Source organism: Dromiciops gliroides, chromosome 5, assembly GCF_019393635.1.
Source record: "Dromiciops gliroides isolate mDroGli1 chromosome 5, mDroGli1.pri, whole genome shotgun sequence".
NCBI classification, from domain to species: Eukaryota; Metazoa; Chordata; class Mammalia; order Microbiotheria; family Microbiotheriidae; genus Dromiciops; species Dromiciops gliroides.
The window spans coordinates 162420849-162436706 of NC_057865.1; the positions used below are offsets into that span (position 1 = coordinate 162420849).

At 38.7% G+C, this 15858-nt stretch overlaps 1 protein-coding gene across 6 annotated transcripts in view; it reads left to right on the forward strand.

Annotated features, from left to right (window-relative positions):
• The window catches only part of DMTF1 (cyclin D binding myb like transcription factor 1), a 56802-nt gene extending 40965 nt beyond the window's left edge, over positions 1 to 15837 (forward strand). For 5 of the 6 annotated variants that reach the window (XM_043965782.1, XM_043965787.1, XM_043965783.1 and 2 more), the window contains 5 exons: positions 4754 to 4839; positions 6955 to 7113; positions 9540 to 9920; positions 13915 to 14062; positions 14452 to 15837. In XM_043965782.1, the coding sequence (XP_043821717.1) occupies positions 4754 to 4839; positions 6955 to 7113; positions 9540 to 9920; positions 13915 to 14062; positions 14452 to 14561 (884 nt within the window). In that variant the 3' untranslated portion in view covers positions 14562 to 15837. The remainder of the gene's footprint in view (positions 1 to 4753; positions 4840 to 6954; positions 7114 to 9539; positions 9921 to 13914; positions 14063 to 14451) is intronic. The other variant, XM_043965786.1, reaches the window with a different exon arrangement.
• The last annotated feature ends 21 nt before the right edge of the window (positions 15838 to 15858 follow it).

Genomic DNA, 15858 nt, shown 5'->3' on the forward strand with positions numbered 1-15858 from the left:
ATAGTTTATAAGAATAAGATAAGTCATCATGATACAAAGCAGAATGTAACAAGACCAAAAAAGGTACACAGAAAGTGCTTATAAGGGTTCAAAGGACAAAAGAAGCACATCAATTAGGGTAAACCAGGAAGGGTTTAATAAAGGAGCTGGTTCGTGAGATAAATATCTTCGGGATAGGTAGGATTTTGAGAGGTGAAGGAAATAGCCTGAGCATATTGGGGGGATAATAAATTCTACAGTTTCACCTAGAAGTAGATTACATGGGCTTTTAACAGTTATTAAGCTTCTTGTTTGCTAAAAAAGATTTCTCAAAATCTTTGCCCAATAGCGCACAAACTCCAACAGGGCCCAAACAATTAAAGGTTTCAGGTACAAACCTCACAAGGACTAGCCTAGCTAGGTACCATAGGAGACTGGCCAAGAGGTGATAATTGTTTTTGTCCATATCAATTTATTAAATCATTTACTAAAATACATAGGAGTTGTGATCTGTATAAGTGGAGATGGAATTAATGCTGAACTAGTAAACTGCTTTCTGTGGGAGTAAAAGAACATTCAATGTAATCTCATTGACCCAAAGTGCTAGAGGCCTTCTTCTAGACCTGTTAACATTCTGAGTTGGATTTGAGCTGTCCTGTTATTTCCTGCTTTGACTACATGGCTGTTGTACTTGTTTTTCCAATCATGCATTTCCTAGTTGATATATATGCCTCCTCTTGCATATAGGCAGGTCATCATTAGAAATATGCTTCACCCATCATGTATCTCTGTTGCCCTTTGGGTAAGTAACCTCAAACTTTGATTCTTTGACATTAGTTACGTTCTAAGATTTTTAACAATAGAGCATGATGAACATTGGCATTAAAAAGATGGGAGAGGTTTGCAATTATTGAAAGAACTGCACAGTTTCTATGCAGTCTAACCCCACTGTTTTCCTGGTCTTCAATTATGGAACCTGTTCATTATCAATCAGCTGTACCTGTCCAAGATAAATGGATCTCATATTGGGACAGCTAGATGGTACATGGGTAAACACTGGGCCTGGAGTCAAGAAACCTGAGTTCAAATCCTCCCTCGGACACTTACTAACTGTATAATTCTGGTGGGCAAGTCACTTAACCTCTGTTTCCCTTAGTTTTCTCATCTGAAAAATGGGGATCATACTAGCACCTGCCTCGCAGGGTCGTTGTGAGGATCAAATGAGATAATCATTGTGAGTGCCATGAAGGTTCCCTGCTGTTATTGTTACTGTGTTTGTACAGACACAGACAATGGGCTACTCGTCCGACTGCTCATCTTAGGTTGGGCAATAGCTATTTTCTGTCCATCTGATGTTTGTGTCTGAATTGTTGTGCTGGCTTCTTTGGAGTGACTCTGGATACCTCTGAAGTACCCTTTGAGGTTTGATGTCATCAGCACAGTATGACTGGGAGGATCTCACCATCTTTAGGGCATTACTCTTCCATTTGGACCCCATGCAAAACATTCCCTGTGCCACTGGAAGATACTTTTGGTGTAATCATTATGTCTCCCTTCTTTTACACCTCATTTGTCATGAATAACCATAGGGTCTTAAACAGAATTCTCCCTATGATTGTGTTTATCAAAACAGTGTATGATCTCATTTTGTGCATAAGAAACTGCTTGTTAGAGCGGGGCTTTGAAAGTTGTCTGTTCCTCTATCAGGCAGTCAACAAGCATTTATTAAGCACCGGCTAGATGCCCAGCACTGTGCTACACAGTGAGTACTCAAACCCAAAAATAGTCCTCAAGAATCTCATGTTCTATTCCAGGAGACGACACATATAAGTAATATTTTAAATATATATCTGCGAAATAAAGTTTGAGGGGGCTGCACTACAGTGACCAAGGAAAGACAAGTCCTGCCTGCAAGGAGCTTACATTCTCTTAGAGGAGACAATATGTATATAATATATACGAAGTATATATGCAAAATAAATTCAAGATCATTTGGTGAGTGGAGAGTTGACAACAGGGAAATCAGGAAGGAGCTTATTAGGAGGTGATGCTTGAGCCATATCTTAGAATGAGATTATTCTAATTACACCATATGCCCATAAAGTTCAACCTGTTGGTATAATTAAGGGGATGGGAGGAGCAAACGTGTGTCCAACAGAATACATTAGAGATCTTTAGCCTTACACATATTAATCTAAGGAGAGACTGTGGCGTAAGAGAAAGAGAGCCAGTTTTGGAGTCGGGAAGACTTGGGTTCGAGTCCCACCTCTGAAATACTGGCTTTATAACTGTAGACAAGTCACTTCAGCTAATGATGCTCTAGGCAACTCTCTAAGACTACAAAGTAGAGAAAAAAATGCCAACCTGTACTAGTAGAAGTGTCTTCTTTCAGGAGTTCCATGTACCAGTGAAATCACAGATCCTGTTGTCAATCCCAAGGCAATTTTGAATTGGTGCGACTTGCTTTTGCCTGGCTCAGTAGAAACAGCATTAAATATTTCTGTCTAGCTCCTGGCTATTTGCCATAAACCTAAGTAGAACTGTGAAGCAACTAAAACTGCTGCCCAGAAAAACTGAGGGTTACTTTTGGTGCCAAGTAGAATGCTGAACGACCAGAATGAACCCTAAAGAAGACATCAGGAATTCTTAGAAGTGCTGCCCAAGTACCATGTGTCTTAGTAGCAGAGTTCTTTGGTTGTAGGATATCATAGTAGATATTTTGTAACCTTTGTAAAAGCATGAGAAGCTAGCCTCTCATCTGAATAAGAACTTATCTTTATTTACATTGTCTTGTACTACTCAAAATGTTTCTGTGTCCTTCCTCTCAAGAGAAGTCAGAGATACAATCAATAGCCTAACTTGAAAAGAGAAGCATTTAAGATTGCAAACTCATAGAAGTGAACCCTTCCCTGAGGCCCTCCATCTCTATTATATTGGATAGAGCTGCTGGAAAGAATGGCTATCCTTCAAGGTGTCAGCCTTTCCTGAGTCCTTTTACTGCTTATACCTTCCCTCTGCTATCTCCAGTTTATCTTGAACATGTCTTGCTTATGTACCGTAGTTTGCTTGTTGTTTTTCCCCTTTGACTTCACTCCTTTGGAGCTGGGGACTGACTTTTTGGCCTTTCTTTGTATCCCCAGGCTTTTGCACAGTGTTTGGCACATGGTAGGTACTAAAATAAATGTGTGTTGACTGACTAAAACCTTTCACTTAACTATATACCTTGAGATTGTTTGCCTAGAGTTAATACAAGCCAAATGAACAAAGTTTGATCTTTGAGACTACATAAATTATTTAACTTAAGTACATTTCTTTTCTATATGTGTATGTATATTCATACATAGTTTTTTTATATGTGTACACATACATAAAGCAGCAGAAATGTACTTAGGTTAAATGATTTAGTAGTTTATATGATAGACAGACAGATGGATAGATACAGATCCTATTCCTCTCAGAGCCCTGTGGCCTGACCCATAGTTCTAGTAAAGATAAAATATAGTTGACTTAAACCAACAGGAAACACTATGCAGAAAAAAATCCATTTCAAACCAGTTTTTAATTGTTTCTGAATCTGGTCTACATGTAGCCCCCCATTCTGAAATTAGACCATATCTTTTGTGGGTTTTGCAGTGCCTAGGATAATAAGATTAATTGATTATAGAATCATTCTTAACCAGGAAAGAATGGGATCATCTTGTCACTTTTAGGATAGCCTTAGTGCTCTTCCCTGTTTACCTTTACCTGAAGAAATCCCGGAACATTATACCAAGGTAGATAACTCAGTTGAAAGAACTAGGGATGTTTAACAGAGAGAAGAAAAGATTAGGGGGTTAGGGAGGATATCAAAATCCGATAGCTATCTAAAGTATATGAAAGACTCTTGTATGAAAAATGTATCGGCTTGTTCTTTGCTTTGCTCCAGAAGGTAAAATGAGGACCAAGAGATGGAAATTACAGAGGGCCAAATTTAGCCTTGGTGAGCTGCTGAGTGACACAATGGATAGAATTCTGGACTTTGAATCAGGAAAACCTGAGCTTGAATCCTGTCTCAGGCATTTACTGTGTGATCCTAAGGAAGTCACCAAACCTCTCTAAGCCTTGTTTTCCTCATCTATAAAATGGGCTAATAGTGCAAGCTACTTCATAGGGTTGCTTATCTGAAGATCAGATAAGAATAAGATATGCACTTGATAAATGCTTGTTAAATGATGGAAAGCACTAAACAAACCTTAAAATGCTATGTAAATGTTGGTTTGTTTTTACATTTATAAGACTACACTTCAAAACAGCTATCCAAACTTGGACTGGTTTGTCTCTCCCATCCCTGTCCTCATCCCTTTTTCCCTCCCCCCTCTAGTGAAGGTCTTTATATAAATGCTGAGTGACCATTTGTATTTAGTAAGTTTTAAAAGATATTCTTGGGGCAGCTAGGTGGCGCAGTGGATAAAGCACCGGCCCTGGATTCAGGAGGACCTGAGTTCAAATCCGGCCTCAGACACTTGACACTTACTAGCTGTGTGACCCTGGGCAAGTCACTTAACCCCAACTGCCTCACCCAAAAAAAAAAAAAGTTTCTTGTTCACATGCAAGTTGAACTAGTAGACTTGTGAGGTTTTTTCCAATTCTGAGATTCCGTAAAATCTCTCTGTTAGCTTTCTTCTGTCTCTACTCCAGTCAGTGGTATTTTACCCTGTGTACCTCACCATTGAATCATCCTAGGACTTGACTACCTCCAAGTGAGTTTCCTGCCCTCTTTTTGCTTTTAATACAGCTTCAACAGAATCCCCTGCTGCTACTGTCGACTCTGAGACCATAACACTAAACAGTGGTACACTACAGACATTTGAGATTCTCCCAGTAAGTATTATCTATGCTTTAATCCTTGTTTTCATAGCTCCCTATTAAAAATAAAAGTTACTGTGACTCATTAAATCACTTCATTGGGAAATTCAAAGCATTAACTAATAAGAATAATAAAGTGGCAACAAATAAAATACCTCTTTTTGCTTCTTGGCAATAAAGGAGAATCCTAGAATCACAGTATGCTACAGCTGGAAGGGCTTATTGAGCTCGAATACCTTCATTTTACAGAAAGGGAAGCTGAGAACCCAGACTCATAGGTAGTTACTAGGGGAGGGGGAGGGGCCCCAAACCCAGTCTTTCCTATTATCTGGTATAAGACAAGAAATAAAAACAAGTTTCTACAACTAGAACATTAATGTGCTTTCAAGGGTGTATGTGCAGACTACCCCAACTGCTCTCAAAGGTAAGGGGGGCAGGGGCTGGACTCTCTTATGTGTTTCTTGTTGGGTTTTTCCTCAAGGATGCTTCTTTTAGTCATGTCCCCTTAGGCAAATAATTGTTATTTCATTATGTTGCGTTCCACATTTATTCTCCAAAAATAATCAAGTGTGGTATTGTAGAAAGCATTAGGCTAAGAGACCTGGGTTCCAGTCCCAGTTCTGTTATTATAATTAACTGTGAACTTGGGCAAAAGATGTAGCCTCTCTGGAACCATCACCACACTTATGTAGAGCCTTTTGGAATGTACCTTTCTTTATTGTTTGCCCCATCGGAAATTACAGCTTTTAAAAACTTTTTACACTCTTTCAGCCATCTCTCCACTTTTCTTTACAAGACCACCAGTCCATTTCTCCAATTCCCATGAGCTGGAATCAAGTGTGGCAGTGTGAGAGAATGCAGGCCACTTTAGAATAGCACACCTGTGTTCTTGCCCAATTTTTGTTTTGGATGAGCCTAGGAGTAACTCACTTTTTATCTCAATATGTAGTTCTGGTTTAATCCAAAATATTCAGATAGGAATTTGTCATTGATTTATTCATCTGTTTAAGTAAAAAATGTACCCCACCCCCCAAAAAACAAAACAAAACAACAACAACAAAAAGATGCACTCTAGTTTTTGTTTATTGCCTGCAAATTAATTAGTTATGATGAAGGTAGGTTAGTTATCTAGGACAAGCCTCGTCGAGTAATGAGTACCACCTCCCAGAAAATGACTACACGCAATTTTCCTTTCCCGGTATCTACCTGTTGCCCCAGTTATAGATAAATGAGTAAGCAACTGGTTGGAAGGTAACATTTTATTTAATAAGGTACTGCTTTGTGTCTAATGTGAGGCTTTATATTTGAAAGAAAGTATACAATTATTTTACTTAGTAGTTACTAAGCATAATTCAGGGGAAAGAATTCAATTTGATACCAGAAGTAGAACTCTCAAAACTTCTATCCCATGTTAGCCTCTGTACTGCAGTCATTACAGAGAACCCTGTATAAAAATATAAGGAAGGGAAATTTGAGGTGAATGCATAAGGCTATATATTTTTTATCCCTTTGTTGTGAGATCTAGATAGGACTTTGTTGTTTCAGGAGGGAGGCAGTTCAGTTCCTTGAACAAAACAGCCGTCTATGTGGATATGCTTAATAGCACATATACCACAATTTTCTCACCAATAGAAATGGTGAGCTTTCTGTTAAGAAAAATGAATGTCCTCAACGTGGTGAACCCCCTCATTTTAAAATGCTTAGACTAAAATAAGTTGATTTGATCTATACCACTAAACCAAGGAACAGAATTTTTTATGTAACACAGATTGTGTTATGAGATGATTGAAGATAGGCAAATTTCAGTTACTCAGGATTGATAGCACAACCCTATTACTACTGGGCCCCAGTAGCAATGGTAGAGAAGTGTCCATCAACAAGTGTCCAAGGAGACAGGCGGCAGGCAGATATAGAAAAGTAACTAAACTATTATGCCAGCATGTATAATGACGTTTGACAGGTAAGAACACCAATACCCCTCATCTTCACTATTTGATATACCTTTTGGGAGAAACATGACTGTGTTCTTGGGTAAACTACATTTTTTTTTCAGTTCTGGTTAATTTTCAAGGCTGAGTTAATCAGTAATTGGACATTCTGTGCTTATTTGTATTTTTCTTCTTCCTTTAGTCTTTCCATTTACAGCCCACTGGAACTCCAGGCACCTACTTGCTTCAGACAAGCTCAAGCCAAGGCCTTCCCTTAACACTGACTGCCAGTCCCACTGTGACTCTGACAACCACTGCTGCACCTGCTTCACCAGAGCAGATTATTGTACATGCCTTATCTGTATGTAGTGTTCATAAAACTCTTAAGAAGGCAGACACCTTGAGTTTTCAAATTTGTTTAGAAAGAATGGAACTCGGTGAATTCTAAGAAAAGTCAGCACAGGTAGTTTATGTCTTGTAAATGGGCTGCATTCCAAAAGCTTGTTCCAAAATTAGCTGTTTGGAATTCAAGATAAATTTTCCCTTTCAAAAACACTTATACATGGTGGCTAGATTACAAAAAGTTTATTTAACCCCTAATAGAATTCAACTAAAATATTAATAGTACCAAAAAATCAGTGATGTCAAACTCAAAATAGAAATGAATCCCCGCAGGCCACATGTTAACTTAGAAAACAACAAATTAACATTATTTTATTGTATTTTTATTTTTGTTAAATATTTCCTGATGACATGTTAGTCTGGTTCCAGCCATATTCTGGAGTGTTGAGGGCCACTTGTGGCCCTCAAGCCTTGAATTTGACACCTCTGTCATAAAATATGCTTCAGTAAATCTGAGAGCATAGCACTATGAGTATTCTCTTCACTGGTGCAGATCAAAATCCTTCACAGTTGTCATAACAAGATCTACCCAAGACTTTCCCCTCAATCTTTGAATGTTTCATGATATTAATACCACACTTGAGTTATCTTATTCCTTGCTTTCACTAAAGATCATACCTGTCCCTGATTGGATATGTTTTACAGCTACAGTGGTGTACACATCGTCTTAGGTAGTCTGCCTTCTTATACAATCATCTTTAATAGCATTATTTTGTGGGAAAATGCATTCATTTCAATAAATTAAACCCTGTAGATATCTAAGGCAGATAAATACTAAACATGTGAAAAGTTAAATAACAATGAAGTATTTAAAAACATATATTATCAGACTTTACATAATTAGTTGCCACATGACTTTCCAAAACTAAGTGCTATTGGAATTCAGAAGAGGAAGAAATCACTGAGCTCTAGTGATCAGGAAAGGTATATGAAAGAAGGTGAGTTTGAGTTGTCTCTTCACACTTGAATAGTATTTGTATGGGTGAAGAACAGGAAGTGTTTCACATACAACAATGTAAAGTATATTGCAGAAACAGTGAATAAATCAATGTGACTGGACCAGGGAGTCCATATAGTCAAGTAATGGAAAGTAATTTGAAAAACAAAACCAAGGGGCAGCTAGGTGGCGCAGTGGATAGAGCACTGGCCCTAGAGTTAGGAGTACCTGAGTTCAAATCCAGCCTCAGACACTTGACACTTAGTAGTTGTGTGACCCTGGGAAAGTCACTTAACCCCAATTGCCTCACTTTTAAAAGGGGGGGGGGGGCGGCTAGGTGGCACAGTGGATAAAGCACCGGCCCTGGATTCAGGAGTACCTGAGTTCAAATCCAGTCTCAGACACTTGAAACTTACTAGCTGTGTGACCCTGGGCAAGTCACTTAAGCCCCATTGCCCCACAAAAACAAAAAAACAGAAACAGGCCATTATCAAATTGTAAAAGATCTTGATCATCCAACCTAAAGAGCTTGGACTTATTAAAAACATGAGCCGTTGGAAGAGGGTTTTTTTGTTTTATTTAGCAAGGGGGTGACAAAGTGATTTTTAAAGGAAGATTAATAGGGCATTTGTGTGCAGAATGCAAGAAAAGAATTAAAGCAAGGAAGAAGTGTAGGTATGATGTGAAAAGGGCTTGAGCTAGGGGCCGTGGTTGTGGGAAGAAAAGGAGACATGGGAGAAGTACTGGGAAGGAAGAAACTCTAGTATCTGATGATAATTTGGAGATGATGAGGCCAGAAGAATAGGAATAGAGTAAAAGATAATTCCAAAGTTTTGAAACTGGGAGAATGTTAGTGCCATTGACCAAAAGAAAGAGACGGGACAGTTTTAGAGGGAAGATTATGAGTTCACTTTTAAATATTTTGAGTTTGAAGTGGTTGTAGCATATTTCAAAAGGAAGTGTTGAGCAACTAGTTGGACATATAGTATTGGTGCTCCTAAGAAACATAAGGGCTTGAGATACAGATTTGAGGGTCATCTTTGTCCAAATTGAATCTCTAAGAATATACAAGATAGCTGGGGAAAAGATATGAAAAGAGCAGAAAAGGTTGTTTGTTTCAACTAGAGGCAGCAGGAACACATCCCATAATCATCTAATGAGAAGCATGTCCCTTCAGTGGACATTTTAGAATGCCACACCAATTGTAAGGATTGGGGGGGAGGGGGTGATGATGGCCACTGGGAGGAACACCAGAGGGACAAGCACTTTGAGGCCTCAGTTCCCTCAGGCGGTACGTTTTAAATGCCACATGTCCATGGTGCACCAAGTATGGATCATCAATATATCAAGCTTTCATAAGTAAAGGACTAGAGTTTGTATACTGAACTCGTATAGAGTTCAGTAATTATTCACATTTTGTTCCTGACTTTTTGCATTTTTTTTAATAGCCAGAACATTTGTTGAATACAAATGACAATGTCACTGTACAGTGCCACACGCCAAGTGTCATCATTCGGACTGTTGCCACCGAGGACATCACTTCTTCTATATCCCAAGCAGAACTAACAGTAGATACTGACATTCAATCAGCTGATTTGACTGACCCTCCAGATACCCTAGAAGCAGACACTTTTCCAGATGCAATCCATCAGCCTAAACTGGTCAATGAAAGATCATTCAGTGATGCTTGTGACTCCAAGTTCAGTGACCAGAATAGCACCGAACTAATAGATAGTATGATGGTCAGAACTGAAGAAGAAATTTCTGTCACAGACCTCAAGCAAGAAGAGGATTCCCCATCTGCTTTAGCCAGTGCTTATGTTACTGAGGTGAGAAAGTTCTTATGAGTAAAAATACCTAAGGGGGCACTTGTCTGATCCCTGAAAGTGGCTTACTCTTGGGCGGAGGGAGATACTAGAAGGAATTGCTGCCCTAAGCACATTTGTTAAATAACTTTCTTCATCAAAATATTAAAATTTCCCTATTATTTTTAACCCAATGGATCTTTCCTAATCCTTTCTAGGTTCAGAGATGGTGATGATTTGGGCTCTTGCTTCCTAAATTGACAATGATAATAATAGCTAGCATTTATATAGATAGTGCTTCCTATCTGCTAGGCATTGTGCTAAGTACTTTACAAATGTTATCACATTTGATCCTCACAACAACCCTGAGGTGTAGGTGCTATTATGATCCTCATTTTACAGATGAAGAAACTGAGGCAAACAGATTAAGTGACTTTCCCACGGTCATACAACTAGTTGCTATGGCTGGATTTGAACTCAGGTCTTTCCTAACTCCAGTCCCAGCACTGTATCCACTTCACCACCTAGCTGCCTAAGCATAAGAGAATATCATACAGATCTTTAAGGTAGTTTTGTTCCTGTTACATGTTATAGCTACTATAGGTTTTCTTCAACCAGTGATTGTGGTAATGTGACATAAATAACGTTAGGAGAGAAGAATTTAATATGAATGGCTTGAAAGCAAGCCTTTGTTTCTTACATCTGCTTGGGTATGTAACAGGGAACATTATAAAAGGCAGCTATTTTATGAAACAGGGGCAGCTTGCTTTTTTTTTTTTTTTTTGCGGGGCAATGAGGGTTAAGTGACTTGCCCAGGGTCACACAGCTAGTAAGTGTCAAGTGTCTGAGGGTGGATTTGAACTCAGGTACTCCTGAATCCAAGGCCAGTGCTTTATCCACTGCTCCACCTAGGGCAGCTTGCTTTTTAAAAGATGGCTTTCCTTCTTTTCTGAAATAGCCCTGGAGCTATACAGCCTTTATAAGCAGATCTCTGCTGTAGATTGGGGGTGTGCATTGAACTTGCAAACTCTTACTATTTCTCTAAGGAAAACCTTGAGGTAGATTTATACCTGGGCTGCCAGAAACCAGATTGGCTACACCTGGGCAACATTAAATGTCACCTCTTAACCTTTTACAGGATGGGAAAGCATATTCTGGGTTGCCTCTTTTGCCTCATAGTTTGAAGGCTGTTGGATAACGGCCATCCTAAGCTCAGTCTCTCTCAATAACAGCTTCATAGGCTAAATGCATCAGTTTCAGTTGGTGATCTTTAGGCAAAGTAGAGGTGTCCTCTATCTGTTTAGCAGTGTTTTATTTCATCATTGGTTCAGTGTTTTGGCAGGGAGGGAGAGGGCTTCATAAAGCTGGGGCAGTATATCCAGAAATGAATGTGATGTAAAAATAAGATGTATCAGTAAATTTTTTTTTTAATGTGTTCAGGGGCAGCTAGGTGGTTCGGTGGATAAAGCACCAGCCCTGGATTCAGGGGGATCAGAGTTCAAATATGACCTCAGACACTTGACACTTACTAGCTGTGTGACCCTGGGAAAGTCATTTAACCCTCATTGCCCTGCCAAAAAAAAAAAAAAGACGTATTCAGAAAGAGATGGCATCTCTATTCACATCTCCAAAGCTATAGAGACAACACTCATCAGGACCATTTCTGGGCAGCTGGTGGAACAGCAGCTGAAGACCCAAGTTCAGTCCAGCCTCAGACATTTACCAAGGGTGAGGTCCTGGGCAAATCACTTAGCCTCTTTTTGCCTCTGTTTTCTCAACTGTAAAATGGGGCAACTTAAATGTTAGCTACTCTTATATGAAAACAAAATTAGCAGGCTCCCACTCATAGTAATTCTTCAAAATTCCTTCATTGTACACTTAACTGAGTGTTCGATTAATGCAAGTTTTATTGAATAAGTAAATGGAGCTTGATTTTCTTATACCAGCTCTCTTCTGGGAATACAGACAATCCACACTCTACTTAACTTGCTGCCAACACCTTATTCTCTCACACAAGAGGCAGTCCCCACCTCTCTTCTTGCCCCAGTGCTAGTCAGTCACTGGGGGGTAGGGAAGGTAAGGAAGCAAGGCCCTATTTTACCCTCCCAGCCTTTAAATGCAGTTCCTTGAATCCTAGCACCATCACTGATCATACCAGGAGAATGGAAGAGAAGAGGAAGGGAAATTCAATCTTGTGTCCATGTCTTAGTCCTCATAATTTCCTCTGCTGTCTTCATTTATCCAGACCTCCCTCCCCCACCCCCATCTCCCAGTACTTTAAATTCTGTTCTTTGGATTCAACATTCATCAAGTGCCTTGCACTGAGGAAGAATACTTAAGTACTTGAAGGGATCTGGAATCCCTGCAGGTGTGCAGATCAAAAACCCATTCCTGACTTCTCATCCTGTGCAGTCCTCATTGATGCCTTCTCAGAAATGCTCCACAGAAGATCTTACCCCTGATCAAATATTGAAGATAGTTGGCACACACATAAATTAGTGCATAAACTGTGTGATCTTAAAGTGGCACTTTTTATTCTTAAGGCAATCATGAGCCCTACAAGGTAAGCTGATCCAAATTTTATTTGAAGTGATATTTCCTGTTCCATTTGGGTATGTGATTGAAAGCAATTCTGTCAATTCCTTTGTCTTTGCAAGGAGAAATCATGAACTATTTTTCCATTTGTCTGCAACTTCTTCCCTATGTCTTCTGTTCTTATTTATAGCAAGGAGGTTAACACCAGTATGGTTCACCTTCTTCAGCAGTGGTCAACTTTGTTACACAAAGATTTAAAATTTAGAGTACTAATAATTAATGTTTATAAAAGGTATAAAAACTTATTTTTAGCATTTTTTGTCCCCTTTTCCATCACTCTCCAACTTTCATCGCAGAAGTTAACAGGGGTACACACAGAACTGTTCCATGATTTGCCTTGGCCAAAGAATTATTGACCTGCTACTCAGCCTACTAATTATGCTCATCTTTGAACAGGCCGTGGTATTCCTCGAAGTGCAGACTGTCATCAGGACTATACTCAAAGCCTTTAGCCTAGTAGAGCCTTCCAGCATAACCTCCATGAGATATCAGAGTACTTGGATATCATGTTTTCTGGAGAAGCTGGAGATACACATAAAATATCATTCCACTCCCTAATTAGGGACTACTTTGTTCACCCAGGCCACCTTGATGGGGCCAGCTTCAAACTCAGAATACATTTCCCTCAAAAAAAAAAAAAGTATGTAATAAGGTGACCATATTTCTATAGTTGTCACTGGTCATCTCTTTTAAGAGACATGGGTTAAATAGGCTTTTGGGTTATAACTTGTTTCTATGGGAAAGTAACAAGATTAAAACCACAGGCTTGTATAACTGAAATCCCAACATTTTAAAGTTGAGAACCACCTTTAATTTATCTATTTGGGAGATAATTCCCTTACTTTCTTTAAATTACTTCTTGGGTTGTAAAGTACTGCCAGTATTTATTTCAGTGTATTATTAAGATTTAATTTACATTAATGAATACTTTATTCCATTGAGTCAGGTAGTCCTCCAGGGATGAGGTTGATACTAAGTTATTAAAACACCATTTTCCCCGACAAAATATTGTTTTGTGTAGCTAAAGCCACTAATTTACCAGATTGTTTTTAAGCTTTAAAACTTAAATGTTATCCAATCTTTCCTCCAAAAAAAAAAAGGCCATGTTCAGTATTTCATCTAAAATAGTTCCAATTCTGAGTTCCATTTCAGTTATTGTCTCAATCATTGAAAATATGCTATTCTTACAATCTAACACATTAAATTAGCTCATTCAGTTTAATTAAAAGAATTTGTTCAGCTTAATTATCATTTCTATAAAAAATATTAATCTAGTGAGCCCCAAATAAATAGTCTTTACAGGAATAAGTAGAAATAAAAATAAGTAGTTGGGGTCTAAAAGGCTGAATTGAAGCTGGAATTCTCTAAGTAGTTGAAAGCAAATTTCTCTTTATCACTTTTTGTCCGTCGTTAAATTGTATAGGACCTGGACTCTCCTACTATAGAAGAACAAGTTGATCAGTCCACACTTGATGATGAAACAATACTTATCGTTCCTTCACCACGTGGATTTATCCAGACAGCAGATGATATAGATCATGAATCTGTCTTGCCTCTGACAACACTAACAGGTAATATGGCACAACACTTTTATAGATTTCACCTGTAATGAGTCCAGCCTCAAAACCTCTTAGGCTTGTGCGCATTTTCTTTCCCAGACTATTTAACACACCATTTAGACTTCTCATTCCGTATACTTTCCTGGTTTATAATTAACCTTTGTTTTTTAAACCTCCCAAAACTAGAAATATTATGGGTGGGCTGTGGCAGTAATACATTTTTAATTCATGATGAGTCAAAGGCAGTTACTAATACATTTTCTACCAAATTTTCTACCAATAAAAATTTGGTAGAAAAAATATGCTTTCTCCTTAAGGCTTTAATTACCAGTGAATAGCTTCAGGATTTGTCAGCAGCACAATTGCCCTTGCTTAGGCTCTTAATATATAACTTGTTACAGATCCCATCCTACATCATCACCAAGAAGAATCACATATTATTGGATCATCCCTGGACAGTCCTATTTCAGAAGACTCAAAGGATGTTGAAGATTTGGTCAACTGCCATTAAGTACATGCTCATTACAGGGCAGTTTGAACAAGGAAGCTGCTCTCAAAACCCTGTGCTGGCACCACTTCCAGAAAAAGGAGAAGCCCTACTGACAAGAGGCTTAATTTACCGTTCTTATAGTTTTAAAATAGCTACAGTGTTTAAGTCATGCACACTGTTGTTGCTATTGAGACTTTTTACCTCATGTGTGAGTACACACTTGCCTGAGGCCCACTTTAACTGACACTGTCGAGTTCTTGGTTGTGGAGATCCGTTACATTTAGTGTTGCCAGCTAAGTTATCAGGAAGGGATTTTGCTCACTTCTGGTCCCGAGAAAGGAGTTAGAACCACCAAAACCCAACTGTTCCACTTTAGGTGAGCAAAGGTGCTTAACTATGAGAACAATCTATGAGAACTCTTCTTTCCAGCTACCAAGTTTGTACCTGGATAAGTTTCAGAGAAAAGTTTGCACATCTGTGTGGTTTAAAGGGTACTAATGGCCTCATACAACAGCATTGGCTATTTCTACCTATTTTACTAGTGTTTGACACTGAGGTGGAACATCTCTTGTATAAAGAATTAAAAACAAGATGATTGCATCCTCTCATGAAGACTGCTTCTGGCTGATCCATTGCTAGTGGTGAGGGTTGGGTTTAGTCATGAAAGCATTAATAGATACTGAAGAAAACTCAGCTACAGTACAGTTGTTTTTAAAAAGGGAAAACCTAGAGGAGAGTAGTCTTTCTCTCACACTCCAACCATTCAAGAAGCCACTGCCCTGACTAAAATAAAGGTGGCCCTTTCAACCTCTAGGAAGGGGTAGTAATGTTGCCTTCCCAGAATACCAGGCAGCTACTGCTTAGCTGATTTATTACACTAAAGGCAACATTGAACCACTGATGGTATGGGAGACAGGTGGTCAAGTGGAGGTATGGTATAGCAGACTCTCCTGCTCAGGGGTTTGTTTTTAAATTGGCTTGTGGAATGGAAGAAGGAAACAAATCAAGAAGTCATTCCTGTATTAGAAGCATTTTAGCCAAGACAAGACTGATGGACCTGTGTGGCTTTGATGAATATGATCCCTATAGAAGAGTTAAAAAAAAAACCCTTGTATAAATTATTTTATTTATTATTGTAATTAGATTTTCACAATCAGAGTTTTGTCTTTTTACCATCTAATGTGCTTTTTTTGGTTAATGTGAAATTAAATTGTAGTTACAAGCAATGGTTGGTTGCATAGGGAACAAAATAATTGTATATTCAGTTTAACAGAAATAAAAGAATATTTGTCTTAGAGCTCTAAGATGTCGTTTGTTA